The 21,579-nt window shown below is 43.0% G+C and overlaps 1 protein-coding gene across 3 annotated transcripts in view; it reads right to left on the reverse strand.

The window, feature by feature from the left end:
* Positions 1-21,333, reverse strand: part of NKAIN1 (sodium/potassium transporting ATPase interacting 1) — a 178,221-nt gene extending 156,888 nt beyond the window's left edge. The window contains exon 1 of one of the 3 annotated variants that reach the window (XM_069756666.1): positions 20,897-21,241. In XM_069756666.1, the coding sequence (XP_069612767.1) occupies positions 20,897-20,950 (54 nt within the window). In that variant the 5' untranslated portion in view covers positions 20,951-21,241. Of the gene's footprint in view, positions 1-20,896 lie in introns of all 3 variants that reach the window. The other 2 variants (XM_069756665.1, XM_069756667.1) reach the window with 2 other exon arrangements.
* Between the last annotated feature and the right edge of the window lie 246 nt (positions 21,334-21,579).

A 21,579-nucleotide genomic window follows, 5' to 3' on the forward strand; every position in this document is an offset into this window, starting at 1 on the left:
ATGGAGCGCATATTCATGAGCTTAATGAGTGGTACCACGTGACCACTCAACACAGAACAGGAAGAAGCTGCTGCGTCAGGACTGAGACTCAGAGACGTTCAGCGACCACGTGAGGAGGGTGAGTATGATGGGGGGACAGAGGAGGACGGGGGAGGACAGAGGAGGACGGGGGAGCATGGAGGAGGACAGGGGAGGATGGAGGAGGCCAGTGGAACCCAGCCATACATACAAGATGAGACAGGGGAGCCATGCATGCAAGGATGGGAGGGGGGAGCCAAGTCATACATACAAGATAGGATGGAGGTGCCATGCATACAAGGATGGGAGAGGGGGAGCCAAGCCATGCATACAAAATGAGACCCGGGGAGCCATGCATACAACAGGGGGAGCTACACAGATCAAGACAGGGGTAACCACACATACCGAGATAGGAATGAGTGGACAATGCATACTCGGCTTATACTCGAGTCAATAAGCTTACCCAGTTTTCCGTGGCAAAATTAGGTGCCTCGGCTTATACTCAGGTCGGCTTATACTCGTATATACGGTATATATTTATTATGTAAACTAGGGGGTAGGTCAGTGAGGGATCAGTGACCTGTCAGCAGTCTGCATTATGAATACCTAATCAGTGCATCACATGACGACTCCACAGGCCGCCCCAGAGCATGAGAATCTCATTAACTCAGAACTGAAAATAAAGATTAAATAACAACCACAAGACGGATTTCATCAGCCAAGGTATCATTGTAATCAGTATAACGGCACCAACCTGACACTGTCTGTAGGTAACTGTGCACAATCCTGCTGACAAATTCCCTTTAAGGAAAAGGGAAAAAATAAAAAATAAAGGGATACAAGGAAAATGAAAAACATTGGTTTGTACAGGGTAGGCTGGGAAAAGGGGTTACAATACACATATAAGATACCTTATCTATAAAACATTTAGGAGGTAGGAGGGGAAGAAAAGGCATGAGAAAGTCAAGGAAAGCAAAGGGACAGGAAGAAAACGTGTAAAAACAAGTGGAGAAACAGACAGATACATAAATACTAAATTCTATACAATGTTCAAAATACTATTTATTGAGTTCTAATAGTGGCGCAGCTTTCATGAAATCACATCCACTTTGCTTGGACAGTTAAACAAAGCAGAAGTTTTATGCAAAAAAAGTAGCAGAAAATACACAGTATTTACACTACGTGCAAAGTGGATGTGACACCATGAAATCTCTGCCCCCTGTGGTCTGAAGACGCTGCTGAATTCTGCCGTTTTGGTGCATTTTTTCTCTATAGACTTCTTCTGGAAAAAATGCATGTAGAAATAAAATGGCGTTGTATTTTTAAGCGCAGAATCAAAGCTCTCCTGTACTGTTAAAAAAAAGCATTAAAAACTCTTCTTCATATCTGCCCCCAGATCACATCAAATAAGCGGTAAACGCATAAAAGAAATGCAGCAAACAGGTAATAATCAGACAACATTGTTACTGCGTCATCTAGTACAGACACTTGCAGAAAAAAAGCAGCAGAAAGAACGGCCTCAGTATTACAGTTTTATTACATTTTCTATGAGTTTAATAGAGAAAAAATATCAATCGCCATATTTTTTACTTCATTTACCAGTTCCCATAAACAATCTGATCACTGTATTGTGCGAGCCCTTACGATTACAGGGACACCAAATATGCCCGTGTTATGTGCTGATTTGTGATGTTTATTATTTTTTAAAAAACGCATTAAAATTGACATTGTTTTTTTCATTATGAAGTGCTTTTCATTATTATTTTTTAGCAATTTTATAGGATGAAAAAATCTCTTACTCTCCCTGTAGAATACAGAAACATACTTTGTACAAATCAGTGTATTTCTATCAGTATAATCTGCCTGTAGTCAGAGCCTGCAGTACAGATCAAGTACACAAAAGTCTCCCCATGACATCACAAGAGCTTGTAGCTCAGTAAATTAAGTTACCTATCTGTAATGTTTTAATGGGTTACAGACCTAGAACACTCACAGAAAAAAATTAATTGTTATTGCTTTTTATTTTTACTACTTTTATAAGAACAAAAAAATCTTTTTCTTCACCTCTGTACACAGATACCATAAAAATGCATTGTTATACACAATGTATTTCTATGAATATTTATAACCTGCTTCTGGATTCATTGCCTTCAATAGAGGTCAAGGTTACCAAAATTTCTTGTCTACATCATTGTGGGCTGCGGGTCAGTGGTAGAGCTGCAGCCTGCGGACACAGACATGTGAGCATTTGAGTTGCGAGGAGGGCAGATCACAAGAGAAAGAAGAGATGAGTAAGGCCGGCGTCAAACTTAGCGTAGGAAAATACGGTCTGTATTTTACGTGTGCAATATGCAGAAATGTTCCAAAAACATTGTTCCGTATGTAATCCGTAGGCAAGGTGTGGCAGCGTATTTTGCGCATGTAATCCTGTTTATGTAATCCGTATGACATCTGTTATGCGTTTTTTTCTCGCAATCTTCCAAAATGGACATTTAACGGTTTTCAGGCCTGAAATTAATTTAAATCATCATCAGCAACCCTATTTATTGCCTCTACAACAGGTGGCACCCTCCAATCTGGCCATTTTGTTGGTGTACATCTGTTGGTGTGTTGCTGTCACATTTGCAAGATGTCTGAGCTCCTGCATTTCACCCCAACTGAGCGGGTGATAGTCGATACGCGCAGGAGGAGAAGAATGTGAGTGCATCCACTTTTGAGCCAATGCCTCACTAAAGGCCATTTTCACAGACTGTATACAGCTCTGCGGACACATCCGGAAAAATTCTTCCAGTACTGTCCCATGACAATACCCACCTTTGACATCTTGTTGGAGATAGTACATCCAGGAATCACGTTTCAGGATACCAGGATGAGGAAATGCATATCTGCAGAGGAGCGTCTTCTCCTTACCTTACGATATATATTCACCATCCTCACATACTGTATGTTGATGATGTTTTGTTTTTTTTTACCTTTTTTGGGTGTTTCCTAGCAGCTTATTTAAATTATATGGCTAAATTATACCAAAATATCATACAAAATATGTAGTTAATGTCAAATTTATGTAGCCAGTGTAGATTGTGAAAGGTACACTGTTATCCTGCCTTTTAACATCCACAAATTACTTGTGTTTACTCTGGTTTTTGTGAAGCATTCTTACATTGCTAATATTTTTTTTGTCTGCTTTCAGCTTCCTGTCAACTGGATTGTCTTATGCCGGACTACATCAGGAATTTCTCATAGGGCGGTCCACTATTTCAGGCATAGTGCGGGCTACATGTATGCAAATATGGGTAAAACTCACAAACTTGTTATGCCTGAGCCCAGAATGGATGATTCGATGAAAATAGCCTGTGGCTTTAAGGACACTTGCGATTTCCCACACTGCATTGGAGCCCTGGCTGGGAAACATATCAGGGTGCGTAAGCCGCCGAACTCTGGCTCCCAATTCTATAATTATAAGCAGTTTTTCTCTGTAGTTCTGTTAGCTGTAGTTGACAGTGACTACAGGTTTATAATTGTAGATATTGGGGCCTATGGGCGAACTGGAGACTCTAGGGTCTTCAATTTGTCCATTATGGGTCAGCGGCTACGTGAAAACCTGTTGGACCTCCCACCACCAATACAATTCCCAGGCTCCAATGCTGAAGCAGTCCCATATGTCTTTGTGGCAGAAGAGGCCTTCCAATTGACAAGGCATGTGATGAGGCCTTATCCCCGGCGCAACCTGGATCACCGGCGGCATGTGTTTAATTTGAGACTTTCACGGGCGCAGCGACTGATGGAGTGCGCCTTCGGCATTCTGTGTGCCAAATGGCGTGTTCTCCAGTCTGCCATTCAGCTGAGTGAGGCAAATGTTAACGAAGTCAAAAAAATTTGTGTTGCTTTACACAACTTCACAAGAATTCATGAGTCCTCCTCAGCTGATAGTGGTGAAGGCATGTTGGCCAATGTGGGTAGGCCTACACCACATGGCCTTCCTCAGCGGCGTCCCCTTTCTGGGCTTAAAGTTAGGGATATTTTCGCAATTTATTTTGTTTCTCCTCAGGGTGCTACTCACTGGCAAGATTATGCTGTTTCTCAGTTGTAATTTGTTACTTTATAACTATATTTTCTGATAAAAAGAAATATTTACTTTACTTACTGAACTCTGTGTGTTGTATTGACTTCATTACCAGATGTTTAAGAACATATTTTTGTCTATGATGTAGTAATGATTGCTTAAACAAACGTAAATTGGCTTTTTACTATATTTTTTAATTATAGCAAAAGCCTTCTTTTTTCGCAACTCCATATTACTTTCATATGGTTTTTTGGGCCAATGAAACTTGGCATAACACAGTTTAGAACAAAAGATAACAAAGTGTTATCACAGCACAATAAAACAAACACATGGTTATTACCCAAAATTGTAAACACCATAAAACAGTTTTTACAGATTTCTGTACGTTGGTGGAGGTGATGGCGGCAGCTCGAGGTCCTGGTCAGGTGGCCTTTGTTGGGCCAATTGTCCTTCACCCTGTGTGGATGATGTCTGTCCCTGATCAAAATGCTGCCCTTGCTCATATTGGCCAGTTGGGTATTGGCCATAAGGGTTTTGAGTATGGCCCTCATGAGGTTGGAAATAAGGCCTTGACTCACACCCCCCAATATGGCCATGTTGTCCACACCCAGGTTGGGACCAGCCTCCAACACTGGGTCTGTACAAGTGGCCATATTGGGAAGGTTGATGGTATGATGGCATAAGGTAAGGTGCTGGCCTTGGTGGGTTTTGGGTGGGAACGGGTAGAGATGTAGGCACACGTGGAGGGGGTGCTTCAAATCCTTGTTGAGCATGCACCTGTTGAGATGTTGGAAGGCGCAGGACGTTACATGCTGACAGCTGCCACCTCTCAATGAACTCAAACAATTCATAAGGTTCATTTGGTGTGGCACATGCATCAATAAGGATTTGAAAACACCCTCTCACACGTAACCTCACCTCACGGTGTTAGGGACGGAGGTGCCGGGCCAGGCTCCTCGCACAGGCCTCCTTACCCTCATCCTGATGAGCCCTGGCCAAATAATTAAGGACCCCAGTGTCCACATTCCTCCGACTTTCCTGCAGCTCTCTCCTTCTCCGGGCACGGCGTGAAGGCCCTGCAGGCTGTGGGGAGGCCTCCAGCGGAACAGTGGGGCTGCTGCTGTGGCCAGGATCTCCGGGCATCACTGAAGCTGGTGCAACTGTGGGTGGGGCTGCAGTATCTGGCCCATGTGGTTGTGGAACATGAGGGGCAGCCGAAGATGGATCTGAAGGGATAAACATGGAAGGAGCTGTGGATGGGCCAGGCACCTCTTCTCCTTCCCCAACAGGATCTATGATTGGCTTGGATTCGGACCCTGTTGTCTCCCTCTCAGTGAGGTTGGATTGCGTTCTGTTATGAAAATTAAAAAATTAAATTTAAAAAATAATCTAGGGACATTCCAAACATATATGTATTGTGGTGTGAGGTTTGTACTTACGGTCTGAGATCCATGCTGGGATCCAGAAAGGACAGCCGGTCAAAATAGATATATTTCCATTTTGCCGGAGCAGATGACCCACTTGCTGGCCCGCTACTGCCTTTCTCTCCGGTACTGGTCCTGAATGCTGCGCCAACATCTCATAACATCTTCCACTGCAATGACAGAGAAGAAAATAATGTATAAGGCCATTGCACAGGTGTCAGGGATTTTACATATTTTAATGTGGCCTAGTAAGCTGAATTTCTTCATCTTCACTAATAATATTCTAAACACAAAGAGCACAATACGATATAAGGGGAAAACCATAGAATGTAAGGCCAAAAGATCTCCCCTCTGTACCAGTCTGTCATTGTAAATGTGTTTAGTGTAAGTGACATGTATAATCTGTAACCCCATTCTCATGTCCAGCACCATAGAATTAATGGTTCTAGATAATTAAATAACAATAAGAATAAAAATAATCATAGTCAGAAAATCAGGTAGGTACTGCAGTTTACAATATTAATTAATATAGAAACATGAGTGTACTTACTAATTTGCCTCTGGCCCTCACGTGGCCGCTGCTCATAATAAGGGAAAAGGATCCCACAGATGCTCCTCCAAGCAGCCTCTTTCCTTGCCCGTTTTGCATAGTTTGCATCCCATTGGTCCCAAATTTCGGACCTTGCATGGACCAGGATGATATGCATATCCACGTTAATAATGGATGCCATGCTGCTTGAGACTCCGTGGAGGCGTGTGGCAGACTTCCGGGATGTCTGTGTGGGTTTTTCAGCTAATTAGCATGTCTAAGCTTCCTGATTGAGGGATTGCCACATTTCCTGTCACCTGCAAAACTCTTGCGTATTTTACGCAAGTCACACGCATGGTCCGTGTGTAATCCGTATTTTTCTCGCACCCATAGACTTTCATTGGCAGATTTTTTGCGCAATACGCTGACAAACGCAGCATGCAGCGATTTTCTATGCCTGTAAAATACGGATGCGTAATATACGCCAGATAGGGGTTGCGCCATAGAGAATCATTGGTCTGTGTGCAATGCGTTGTTTTTGCGCCTCTCATACATCCGTAAAACTCTCCAGTGGGACCCCAGCCTTATACAACTTAATTTATGCGCATAGCAGCCCCAAGAGGAGGAGGAGCTATGAAGATGTCGGAGAGGTTAGCAGAAGTAGGGAGAGAAGTTGTGATGTGACAGAACGCGGGACTGAGCCCTCACATTGAGACAGTCTCGCCAAATCTGGGCCAGTTGGGAGTTATGGTTATAGAAGTACAAATATCAGAATGAATGAGACGACTGAGCCAATATTTCACTCATATCATTTCATAAGTAATGGCACTGAAACACTGAAGCAAATTCCAAATCTGCCTCTATGGATGGAACGGATACATAGTGACAACGGTTTTCTCTGAAGTCTTTTGAAGAAAGAGACAGACTGTGAATTTAGCTGCAGATTAAGAGCTATAAATACAGTAACAAGTCCAGGGTAACCACTTAAAGAACCAGGAATTCTTCGTAAGTGTGCGCTTTGATCTTTCCTCCACTTGTTCCAAAAGCCATAACTTTTTTACTTTTCCACCCATTGTATTCTGTGGGACGAGTTGTAGTACTGAGTATCAACATTCATTTTACCACATAACAACTGAAAAACTAAAGAAAAAATGCAATTTTACAATTGTTATTTTCTTTTTTACAATGTTCATTGTGTTGTAAAAATGACTTTTCACTATGATTCTTCTTCAGGTCAGTGTGATTACGCCCATACCAAACCTGTCGAGATTTTTGTTTATAATGGTGAAAAAAAATGTTTTGATACCTGTAACTTTTTATTTTTATATCCATGGTAATGCTTTGGGACTTGTTTTAAGACCACTGAGCTGACATTTTTATTTATACCAATTTAGGGTACATATGACATTGTTATTGTATTTTGTGGGAAGTGTGAAGACAAAAAAATTGTGGCCTGAAATGGCAATTTAGGGTTAACCCATTGGTTCCCCGCAAGGAGAGCTGATGAGCGCTAGCACACAGTATCACCAGTAATGACATCATTGAAATGCCACTATCAGAGATTGGAAGCAGTAATTAAATAGTTACAGTGCTGCAATCGGCGCAAGCTATGGTCGCTGCAGTTACAGACTGATGCCGGCTATGTAACACAGCCGGTATTTGCCAGGTATGAAGCGGGCTCGGCGACCTATGTCCTAAGTCATTAAGGCTGGGTTCACATAACATTATAAGCAGTCCGTTAGACGGACTGCGTTACACCGTGGCATAAAGCTATGTAACGCAGTCCGTTAACGCTGCCATTAAGCCCTATTTCATGCACATCACTAGCGCACTCCCACAATGGGTGTGCGCTAGCGATGTGCCATCACCATTGGAGTCTTAGAAGGATTTTCTAACATTTTTAATGTTTTGCTCTTTTGAGGGAGCATAACAAGGGAAATGCTTAGTACAATGTGAACAGAGTCTAAAGCTTCTTTCTGACATCCATGATTTTTCTCTTACGTAAAAAAACTGACCAGATACTCATCAGTGTTTTGGATCTGAGATTCATCCGTGCTTGGCCGGGGGACAGGTGTTACCATCAGTTTTTAATCATTGATTTTAATTGATGAAAAAAAATGAAAATTGTAAAACTTGTGCTATTACAATGTTAATCACGGACAGCGCACGGATGTAGACTGATGTCATCCATGTGCTCGCTATGATTTTCACAGACCCATAGCCTTGTATGGGTAATTTTGATCAATGGCTCAAATAAAAATGGATGTCTCCATAATTTATTGCAGACACACAGTCCACAAAAAGACTCAACTTATGGACAGCCACATAAACTATAATGGCTACATGGGTTCACATGAAAATCACAGAGAGAAGACGTTTGTGACTCACCACGCCTGAATGAGACCTAATGTCTATTACCATCCTGTACTGCATTGTGCACTTTTAATTCAGAATACTAATGAAAGTGGAACGCCCTACCAGGGCCGTGTGGTACTTGGTACCAGGTCCGGTCGCTCTTAAATGGGATGTCAAAGTGGCTGCGACCCGATCCGTGGCCCTGAGTGCCCAATTAAAGGGGAACGGTCTTTAAAGGGATATTGTGAATAAAGTCTATTCTTTGTGACGCCACCTCTGGTTTTCAATCAGTAAGGACCGACGCCACTTAAAGTGGTCCTCTGGGGTGATGATATGGCCGCTAGATGGTGACGCTTCCCACAGGTGAAGCGGGGTCGCCAGGGCTCCCAAGGTGTGTGGCAAAGATGGTGTATGCCGACGAATAAGTGGAGGACACGAGTTGTAAAGTCTTTACCTGGTTTACTGGTAGTATTAGTCCACAGTCCAGGGTACCAGGCACAGGTGGTGATGTGGTCCAGCCGGCTTGGAGGCAAAGGTGATCCCTCTCCCAGGTGAGGTCCGTAAGCCTTTTCTACTTGCGCTAAGATAGCGAGGTCCCTGCTGCTTGTAGCTTGCTGGCAAGGAATCCTCTCTCCTGTCCTGGGACAGTTGCCTGCACGGTAGGCAGTTTGAGCCTTTTTATAGGGTCTCTACCACGACCCAGGCTCATAGACTACTGCTGTACCTCAGGCTTGGTGTGGGCATTTAACATATAGTTTAGTGCCCTCCGGTTCTGCTAAGTGTATTAAAGTCACACTATAGCCTCGTGCTCCCGGTACCCGGTTTCTGCGCTTCAGCTCTGAGGGTGCCCGGTCACAGTTCCCCTCTAAGCCCTGTTCCACTCCTGTGCTACTTTCCTCAATGCTCCACTGCATGCAACCTTTCAGGTTTTCTTCCTTCCCTGGAGCTGCAGCTCAATCCTGGCTGCCAGCTCCACTGTCTGCTCTCTCAGACTTTCTTCTCTCTGTGTCTCACTCCAACTGATCTAAGTCCTCCATGCCAGAACACTTAAAGCTGGGGGACGCTCCTCTGAATCCGGGTCCTGAGCTCCTCCTTCTGGCCTGGATTCAGAATGTGCTGCATGTGTGCTTACCTGGTAAAGAGAATCCTCCTTGTCTCTAAGCATGATATCGCCCTCCCCGAAAGGAAGGCAACATCACTGTAACAGCTGGTTACCTGGAGTGTTACACTCCCCCCATTAACTCCAGTACTCCTGGACTGGGAAAAGAAAAACAGACATTACAGGTTAAAGACAATTTTTAGACATGCATGTCAACAGGTTAACAAGTGAAACTAAAGCATCCCTTCATGGGAGGTACAGTTCTTGAACGTTGAATTACAAAACCTTACATATAGTAAAGTCGGTGGGGTTGCTAGGTGTTCCACTATGGTGTCTTCAGCTACCGAGGCAGTTTGTATACCTGTCTCGCCGATGCCAGTGTCTTTTCCTTCCTCCACTGGGGTCAGGATTACTTGTTGCGGTGCCTGGTCTGCGGGCTGCAGGGCCTGGGGCTGCAGCGTTGTCATCTCCATTCTCTGCATCTCACTTTACGGCGGTGCCTTACTTTCTGGCTCCATCGGGGTTACAGGTGTAGGCTCCGGATTTTCCGTCGGTGCCAACTCCTGCAGCAGTGTCGCACCTTCCGGATCCGCTGGGGCTGTGAGCGCTGGGGTAAGCTCCAGTGAGTTTTAGTCTTCATTCTGTGGATCAGGGACTCCTTCCAGGCGGCCACCATTGTCATCTGGGTCCGCAGGAGTCGTTGGGCCAGCTCCTCCGTCTCCGCGGTGAGGAGCTCCGGATCCTCTCTAGTGTCAGCAGGTCCCGGCAGCTCTCTACTGCTGTCCGCCAATGTAGTTACTGGGTAGCGTGCAGCCATGCTACGGCCACGCTTCCCCGCGTCTTCCTCCTTCTTTCCTCCACTTCGTGGGTGGTATATCTCCCACTTTCCCGCCGGCCATCTACGGGGGCGGATCCGTCCTGGTGATGGGCATTTCTGGTTGGTATTACAGTCTCTGTAGGGGGTGGATCCAGCTTTTGCGCCGGTTCTTGAACTCCACCCATGACAACACATCTTCTTCCTCCTTTATCCGCTTCGTGGTGCAACAATGGCGGCCATTACACATACCAGGGCAGTGGGGTACTTGGTTACGGGTCTGGTCGCTCTTAAAGGGAATGTCACGGTGACTGCGACCCGTTCCGTGGCACTGGGTGCCCAATTAAAGGTGAATAGTCTTTAAAGGGATATTGTGAATAAAGTCTATTGTTCGTGAGGCCACCTGTGGTTTTCGGTCAGTAAGCAGCAAAACCACTTAAAGGGGTCCTCTGGGGTGATGATATGGCGGCTAGGTGGTGAAGGCTTCCCACAGGTGAAGCGGGGTCCCCTGGGCTCCCAAGGTGTGTGGCAAAGATGGTGTATGCCGACGAATAAGTGGAGGACACGAGTTGTAAAGTCTTTACCTGGTTTACTGGTAGTAATAGTCCACAGTGCAGGGTAACAGGCACAGGTGGTGATGTGGTCCAGCCGGCTTGGAGGCAAAAGTGATCCCTCTCCTAGGTGAGGTCCGTAAGCCTTTCCTATTTGCGCTAAGATAGCGAGGCCCCTGCTGCTTGTAGCTTGCTGGCAAGGAATCCTCTCTCTCCTGTCCTGGGACAGTTGCCTGCATGGTAGACAGTTTGAACCTTTTTATAGGGTCTCTACCATGACCTGGGCTCTTAGAGTACTGCTGTACCTCAGGCTTGGTGTGGGCAGTTAACGTATAGTTTAGTGCCCTCCGGTTCTGCTAAGTGTCTTAGAGTCCCACTATAGCCTCGGGCTCCCAGTACTCGGTTTCTGCGCTTCGGCTCTGAGAGTGCCCAGTTACAGTTCCCCTCTGAGCCCTGTTTCACTCCTGTGTTCCTTTCCTCAATGCTCCACTGCATGCAACTTTCAGGTTTTCTTACTTCCCTAGAGCTGCAGCTCAATCCTGGCTGCCAGCTCCACTGTCTGCTCTTTCAGACTTCCTTCTCTCTCAGTGTCTCACTCCAACTGATCTAAGTCCTCCTCCAGGCCAGAACTCTTAAAGCTGGGGTACTCTCCCCTGAATCTGGGTCCTGAGCTCCCCCTTCTGGCCTGGATTCAGAATGTGCTGCATGTGTGTGCTTACCTGGTAAAGAGAATCCTCCTTGCCTCCAAGCCTGATATCGCCCTCCCCGAAAGGAAGGCAACATCACTGTAACAATCGGTTACCTGGTGTGTTACAAAAGCAATTAAGATCAGTCAGCTCTTGGCTAACAGACATATCTTAACAGTTAGGCTATGATCATAGAGTTGTATGCGCTGATATTACAATTGGAGATGCATTCGCTGATATAACAACCAGAGATGTATGCCTTGATATCACAACCGGAGATGAATGTACCAATATCACAACCTGAGATATACACGCTGATATCACAACCGGAGATGTATGCACCGATATTACAACAAGAGATGTATACACTGATATCACAAAAAGAGTTGTATACACCGATATCACAACCAGAGATGTATGCACCGATATCACAACTGGAGATGTATACACCAATATCACAAAAAGAGTTGTATATACCGATATCACAACCAGAGATGTATGCGCTGATATCACAACCGGAGATGTATGCGCTGATATCACAACCAGAGTTGTATGCGCCGATATCATAACCAGAGATGTATGCGCTGATATCACAACCGGAGATGTATGTACTGATATCACAACCGGAGATGTATGTACTGATATCACAACCGGAGATGTATACACTGATATCACAACCGGAGATATATGCATTGATATCACAACCAAAGATGTATACTCTGATATCACAACCAGAGATGTATACACTGAGTGATATCACAACAGGAGATGTATACACTGATATCACAACCAGAGATGTATGCCTTGATATCACAACCGGAGATGTATGCACCGATATCACAACCGGAGATGTATACACTAATATCACAAAAAGAGTTGTATACACTGATATCACAACCAGAAATGTATGCACTGATATCACAACCAGAGATGTATGCGCTGATATCACAACCGGAGATGTATGCATTGATATCACAACCAAAGATATATACACTGATATCACAACCAGAAATGTATACACTGAGTGATATCAAAACAGGAGATGTATACACTGATATCACAACCGGAGATATATGCATTGATATCACAACCAGAGATGTATATACTGATATCAAAACTGGAGATGTATGTGCTGATATCACAATCAGAGATGTATACGCTGATATTACAACCGGAGATGTATACACTGATATCACAGCTGGAGATGTATACACTGATATCACAACCGGAGATATATACACTGATATCACAAACAGAGATGTATGCCTTGATATAACCAGAAATGTATGTGCCGATATGACAACCGGAGATGTATACATTGATATCACAACCGGAGATGTATACACTGATGTTACAACCGGAGATGTATACACTGATATCACAACCAGACATGTTTACACACTGATATCACAACCTGAGATGTATACACTGACAACCTGAGATGTATACACTGATATCACAACCAGAGATGTTTTACACTGATATCAAAACCGGAGATGTATGCACCGATATCACAACCAGAGATGTATACACTGAGTGATATCACAACAGGAGATGTATGCACCGATATCACAACCAGAGATGTATACACTGAGTGATATCACAACCAGAGATATATACACTGATATCGCAACCCGAGATTATACACTGATGTTACAACCGGAGATGTCTACACTGATATCACAACCAGAGATGTATATACTGATATCACAACCAGAGATGTATATACTGATATCACAACCAGAGATGTTTACACTTTATATCAAAACTGGAGCTGTATGTGTTAATATCACAACCAGAGATGTATACACTAATATTACAACCGGAGATGTATGCACCGATATCACAACCAGAGATGTATATACTTATATCACAACCAGAGATATTTACATTTTATATCAAAACTGGAGCTGTATGTGCTGATATAACAACCAGAGATGTACTGTATGTGCTGATATCACAACCGAAGAAGTATACACTGATATCACAACAGGAGATGTATACACTGATATCACAACCCGAGATGTATACACTAATGTTACAACCGGAGATGTATATAATGATATCACAACCAGAGATGTTTACACTTTATATCAAAACTGGAGCTGTATGTGCTAATATCACAACCAGAGATGTATGCGCTGATATCACAACTGGAGATGTATGCACCGATATCACAACCAGAGATGTCTACACCGATATCACAACCATAGATGTATGCCTTGATATCACAACTGGAGATGTATGCACTGATATCACAACAGGAGATGTATACACTGATATCACAGCCGGAGATGTATGCACCGATATCACAACCAGAGATGTATATACTGATATCACAACCGTAGATGTATGCCTTGATATCACAACTGGAGATGTATGCACTGATATCACAACAGGAGATGTATACACTGATATCACAACCGGAGATGTATGCACCGATATCACAACCAGATATGTACTGTATTTACTGATATCACAACCAGAGATGTTTACTCTTTATATCAAAACTGGAGCTGTATGTGCTGATATAACAACCAGAGATGTACTGTATGTGCTGATATCACAACCGAAGATGTATACACTGATATCACAACAGGAGATGTATACACTGATATCACAACCCGAGATGTATACACTGATGTTACAACCGGAGATGTATACACTGATATCACAACCAGAGATGTATATAATGATATCACAACCAGAGATGTTTACACTTTATATCAAAACTGGAGCTGTATGTGCTAATATCACAACCAGAGATGTATGCGCTGATATCACAACTGGAGATGTATGCACCGATATCACAACCAGAGATGTATACACCGATATCACAACCGTAGATGTATGCCTTGATATCACAACTGGAGATGTATGCACTGATATCACAACAGGAGATGTATACACTGATATCACAACCGGAGATGTATGCCTTGACATCACAAACATTGATGTATGACATGAAAAGAGAGAGATTACAATACATTCACACCAAATCTGTAACTTTTTTCAGAAGCATACTGCCAAAAAGTATACAAATGTATGCCAATTGAATGCTTTTGTTTTGACAGATCTGTACATTAAGGTGAAAAGTTGGCCTACAGTTGTATGCTGTTTGGTGGATGTGTTTCTTCTCACCATGGAAACCACAAAAACCCTCACTGTCGCATTGATCCACTCCCGCCTGGACTACTGCAACACTCTATTAATTGGCCTCCCTGTTACTCGACTTTCCCCTCTCCAGTCCATCTGCAGCAGCCAGGGTCATCCATCTGGTTAATCGGTACTTGGATGCATCTGCTCTTCCTTGTCATTACATTGGCTGCCCATTCATTATAGGATCCAAATCAAAGTATTTGTTCTCACCAACAAAGCTCTCCACAGTGCGGCACCCCCTTACATCTCCTCCCTCATTTCTGTCTATCGGCCTAACCAATCTCTGCGCTCTGCAAATTACTTCCGACTAACCTCTGCACTAATCCGCACCTCCCTCTCCTGGCTCCAAGACTTCTCCCGCGCTGCTCCAATCCTCTGGAATGCTCTACCCCAAGAAATTAGGATTATCCACAATTTGCATAGCTTTATACTCTCCCTCAAAACACATTTGTTCAGAGCGGCCTATCACGTTCACTAATCAAAGTAATTTTATGTGTAAGTGTGAATGTGTAGCCCATTCACCAGCTTCATCTATCCCTCAAGATGGCTGGACCATCATTGTAAATACATCATTGTAAATACACACCTGTACTTTGTATCTCCTCCACCTCATTGTAGATTGTAAGCTCTCACAAGCAGGGTCGTTTTATTTTGCTTTAATTATTGTACTGTTAACGTTGTTACTTATGACTTGTGTTTTGAAACTGTTAAACTGTAAAGCGCTGCGGAATATGTTAGTGCTATATAAAGATTTTTATTATTATTATAATTTTCTTTCGTTTTTAAAGGCTGAAGTTACTGTACAATATGATAAATCCATATATATGATGTTCAAATGAAAGCAAACATATATATTGGCATTTAGGTAAGCTAGCCTTAGAATTCCATTATAGAAAATACACCCTAATGCAGCGTTCCCCAACTACAGTCCTTAAACCCTTCAAAAATATCCACAGCAGAATATACAAAAACTTCCTACATCTAACTAAAGATGTAGGAGCGTATATCTGCAACTCCAGCGAATCCTACAATCAGAGCAGCAATACAAACAAAAACAAGCACACAGCAGTGTGCCACAGACACAAAAAACCAAACACTTATCTTTGCTGAATTTGGCAGCTAGCAGGAGAAGCCAGAAAGTGATCCAACACTTCACAAGGAACATTGACAACTGGCAAGGGCTAATGAATCCTGCACACTTAAATATCCCAGTCAGAACAGCAATTAGCAGATACACCTGGCCAGGACTGTGACTCAGAGACAACTGCATTCCCACCTACAACCACTGGAGGGAACCCAAGAGCAGAATTCACAACAAGTATGTACCTGTGTGTAATCTCCTCCTGTATTAGACCTCGTTCACACGTTATTTGTTCAGTATTTTTGCCTCAGTATTTGTAAGCTAAATTGGCAGCCTGATAAATCTCCAGCCAACAGGAAGCCCTCCCCCTTGGCAGTATATATTAGCTCACACATACACATAATAGACAGGTCATGTGACTGACAGCTGCCGTATTTCCTATATGGTACATTTATTGCTCTTGTAGTTTGTCTGCTTATTAATCAGATTTTTATTTTTGAAGGATAATACCAAACTTGTGTGTGTTTTAGGGCGAGCTTCATGTGTCAAGTTGTGTGTGTTGAGTTGCATGTGGCTACATGCATGCAGCGACTTTTGTGAGATGAGTTTTGTGTGGCGACATGCATGTAGCAACTTTTTGTGTGTCGAGTTGCATGTGACAGGTTAGTGTAGCAAGTTGTGTGCAGCAAGTTTTGCGCATTGCGAGTTTTGCGCGTGGTGAGTTTTGAGTATGTGCAAGTTTTGTGTGAGGCAACTTTTGCATGTGTTGCAACTTTTGTGCATGTGGCAATTTTTCCGCGTGTGCAAGTTTTGCGTGTGGCGAGTTTTCCATTAGGTGAATTTTGCACGTGTGGCGAGTTTTGCGTGAGCCTAGTTTTGCATGTGGCGAGTTTTGCGCGTGGCCAGTTTTGAGCGGCGACTTTTGTGTTTCGACTTTTATGTGGCGAGGTTGGTGCATGTGTGGTGAAATGTGTGCTGAGGGTGGTATATGTGTTCAAGCACGTGGTAGTGGGTGGCGCATTTTGTGTGTGTGTTCATATCCCCGTGTGTGGTGAGTATCTCATGTCGGGGCCCCACCTTAGCAACTGTACGGTATATACTCTTTGGTGCCATCACTCTCACTCTTTAAGTCCCCCTTGTTCACATCTGGCAGCTGTCAATTTGCCTCCAACACTTTTCCTTTCACTTTTTCCCCATTATGTAGATAGGGGAAAAATTGTTTGGTGAATTGGAACGCGCGGGGTTAAAATTTTGCCTCACAACATAGCCTATGACGCTCTTGGGGTCCAGACGTGTGACTGTGCAAAATTTTGTGGCTGTTGCTGCGACGGTGCAGATGCCAATCCCGGACATACACACACATACACATTCAGCTTTATATATTAGATATACAGTGCCTTGCGAAAGTATTCGGCCCCCTGGAAGTTTTCAACCTTTTCCCACATATCATGCTTCAACCTTAAAGATACCAAATGTAAAGATTTGGTGAAGAATCATCAATAAGTGGAACACAATTGTGAAGTTGAATGAAATTTATTGGTTATTTTAAATTTTTGTGGAAATTCAAAAACTGAAAAGTGGGGCGTGCAATATTATTCGGCCCCTTTAACGTAATACTTTGTTGCACCACCTTTTGCTGCGATTACAGCTGCAAGTCGCTTGGGGTATGTCTCTATCAGTTTTGTACATCGAGAAAATGAAATTCTTGCCCATTCTTCCTTGGCAAACAGCTCGAGCTAAGTGAGGTTTGATGGAGATCATTTGTGAACAGCAGTTTTCAGCTCTTTCCACAGATCCTCGATTGGATTGAGGTCTGGACTTTGACTTGGCCATTCTAACACCTGGATACGTTTATTTGGGAACCATTTCATTGTAGATTTTGCTTTATGTTTGGGATCATTGTTTTGTTGGAAGACAAATCTCCGTCCCAGTCTCAGGTCTTCTGAAGACTCCAACAGGTTTTCTTCAAGAATGGTCCTGTATTTGGCTCCACCCATCTTCCCATCAATTTTAACCATTTTCCCTGTCCCTGTTGAAGAAAAGCAGGCCCAAACTATGATGCTGCCACCACCATGTTTGACAGTGGGGATGGTGTGTTCAGGGTGATGAGCTGTGTTGCCTTTACGCCAAACATATCATTTGGCATTGTTGCAAAAAAGTGAGATTTGGTTTCATCTGACCAGAGCACCTTCTTCCACATGTTTGGTGTGTCTCCCAGGTGGTTTGTTGCAAACTCTAAATTACACTTTTTATGGATATCTTTGAGAAATGGCTTTCCTCTTGCCACTCTTCCATAAAGGCCAGATTTGTGCAGTGTACGACTGATTGTTGTCCTATGGACAGACTGTCCCACCTCAGCTGTAGATCTCTGCAGTTCATCCAGAGTGATCATGGGCCTCTTGGCTGCATCTCTGATCAGTCTTCTCATTGTTTGAGATGAAAGTTTAGAGGGACGGCCGGATCTTGGTAGATTTGCAGTGGTATGATACTCCTTCCATTTCAATATGATTGCTTGCACAGTGCTCCTTGGGAGGTTTAAAGTTTTGGAAATCATTTTGTATCCAAATCTGGATTTAAACTTCTTCACAACAGTATCACGGACCTGCCCTGTTGTGTTCCTTGGTCTTCATGATGCTCTATGTGCTTCAAACAGAACCCTGAGACTATCACAGAGCAGGTGCATTTATCCGGAGACTTGAATACACACAGGTGGATTATATTTATCATCATTAGGCATTTAGGACAACATTGGATCATTCAGAGATCCGCAATGAACTTCTGGAGTGAGTTTGCTGCACTGAAAGTAAAGGGGCTAAATAATATTGCACACCCCACTTTTCAGTTTTTGAATTTCCACTAAAATTTAATATAACCAATAAATTTCGTTCAACTTTACAATTGTGGTCCACTTGTTGTTGATTCATCACCAAAAAATTACATTTGGTATCTTTATGTTTTGCAGCATGATATGTGGTAAAAGGTTGAAAAGTTCCAGGGGGCCGAATACTTTCGCAAGGCACTGTACATCCAACAGTGTGAATTGAGCAATTATGACAAATGCTATTCCATAAAACTCTGAAAAAATAGCTTAAACTTAGCCTTATAGCCTATTGTTAATATATTACCCAGCATCCTCCATGTTCCCTGTACCGTCACACCTTGTCTCCTATGGCTGACATGATTTTGCTTTCCAGACATTTGAAATTTATATTACATGTTATGTTATATGCTTTCAGTTTTTTTACATATTGAGAATTGTGTAGATGAATCAATTCACGTGCAGAACCTTAGCCATAATGCTGCCACCGCTATCAGGAGCTGGTTACATATGAGGCCTGATGACTTCAGTATGTTTTTGGTTTAAAACCACTGAACGGTGATTCCTGGGCATTTCAGGCAGGTTTTGACCAATCCTAAGGTGGCATTATTCTGCCCCTACCATCCAATATGTTTCATTCGTCGCCTCCTTTGCTCTTGGAAATATTATGCACTCAGCTCAGCAAAAATCTTGTTTCTGATTTACTAATAAGCTACAACTATCTATGCTAAAGTAGGATACAAACAGTCGCTATTTCTATAATCCACTAACACTTCTGCCACACGTCCTAGGAAGCCATAGTCCAATATTTGACCCCATTAATGTAATATTTATTGCATGTATCAATGAGGCCAAATTAACTTGACCCAACAAACATGGTGGCCCATACATTGTGGCATTTCCAAGCCGATTATGTGGTTGTACAGCTTTGGCCTTCAAATTCCAGGCGAAAGCCTATAATTATTTATTAGCTTGAGAAGAATAGAGTTGGGTCACAAAAAGCCACTTCAGTCACTATTAAACAGAAAATACATCTAAAATAAAAATCACGCCTGTTGACCCCCCCATTAACTCTTTTATGGAAGGAAGAACTTTACATCTGAACAAAATATCTGCATGTCTGTCTATACGGCTGGGGCAGTGGTGAAGGTAAAGGGGTTTTGGTGGGACAGTTACACAATGTGCCAAGGGTGAAGCCAACAGCAAATGGCAAGAAAGCGAAACATCGCTTCCGCTCTGGAAGCGGGACAAGCTCTTACATATAAAGATTGATCCTCGTAAAGGCAATCACGCGCCATGGATAATAAAGATGTAAACTCTATGCATCGCACGAAAACTGGACTCTTCAAGCAAAATATCAGTCTGTATTTGTCAATACACAAAACTGGAAATCTATCATGATCTTTATTTTTATCCTTATACAGGATAATAAAGCTACTTGTAATATTTCTATTATTACACATAAAATCATAACATGTGGCTATAGGAAATAAAATACACAGAATAGTATATAGAGCAGGTGAGGATATACAGGCCGTCAGGTTATTAATTGGTTTTATGTGGTGGGGTCTTTTGTATTTTTGATCAACTTGTGATAAACTCGTTTTGGGTCTTTCTTGTATTTTGTTGGTATTATTTGTATAGAACTTTCTATGTATCATTAGTAAAGGTGAGCACTGATCCAGACTAAGGGACTTTTTTAATATATAGGTTTTTATTATAGGACACGCAGTAAGTATAAGGTACAGTTAGAAGGGGGTATGGGGGGCATGTACAAATACGCAAACTTCGCATATTAGTGCCAGGATATTACATGTGTCTGTCTGGAGTCATTTCTCTCATATATAGCATAAATATTGTAAATAAGGCACACAGATGAAGTCCTTGAATATGACAATTCAATGCAATAATCATTAATAATGAAATGTGAATGGACACATAGTAGTACACACACAGAAATATAAATGGCACAAATACTACAAGTCTGAAGGTGTATCATCGTATTTACAGACGCGTCGCGTTACACGTGACAATGGAATCCATGTGTATATAGAATGCAAGTCTTTTTGTAAATGTGTCTGATATCTTCTTAATATTAATAAGTGTCTCGGTGTCAAAAATGCAAAAGTAATCGATGATTTACAAGGAGACTTTGACTGGACAGATTGATTAGAAGTGCTTGCCATCTTACAATGGGCATCTGGATATAATGGGCTGATGTGGAGTCATGTGCATGGCATAATTAGCGTACATTCAGGAATGATGTGTTCATCTTGTCAATGTTATTGTGGTAACTCACCAGCTGCAGGCAGCAGATCCCCACCAAGGTGCATCTCCCAGTGCATCTGCCCATAGTGGACAGCTTGTGATCCTACAGACAGCAGGTTTTGGTGTAGACAATCCTGATCTGATAAGGCGATCCTGCAAATGTCAGCTCCTCAGCCTAGGATATTCTGCATTGTCCCTGTAAAGAAAAGGCCTGATGGCTTACAGGACCATGTTTAGCGATGCTACCCTACAAATCTACATGCCATATAGGAGAGGAGGAGCAATCACCCTTATGTCCTCTTTGTGTTGGTCTATTGTGTGTTTTGTGTATCAGAGGGGAAGGCTAGGAGTGGCAGGCAGGGAGGACAAGCCACACACACCCACCCTACAAGGATGCACCCTCCCCTCCTCTTGGGTAGTAGGGAGCATGCTATTCACTCCTTCCTGGCCAGTCCCTGGGTGTGGAGAGAGGAGGAGGGGGTAAACCACAGCCAGAGAGGGGGCGCAGACTAGAAAGCACCATTTACCGCCCCTTTTTAATACCCACCAGAGAATGAGTGCCAGCTGCAAAGCTCTTTTGTTACATTGCAGAAGAAAAGCAGATCCGCTCAGTGTTGAGCGCGGCGTTGTACAGAACGTGGATATTGGTCCCTCACCTCTCTCCGATAACCAAATTCACAGCATCACATTTGATGAAAGGTCTAAGCACGTGAT

The sequence above is a fragment of the Ranitomeya imitator genome, chromosome 3, assembly GCF_032444005.1.
Source record: "Ranitomeya imitator isolate aRanImi1 chromosome 3, aRanImi1.pri, whole genome shotgun sequence".
NCBI lineage: Eukaryota > Metazoa > Chordata > Amphibia > Anura > Dendrobatidae > Ranitomeya > Ranitomeya imitator.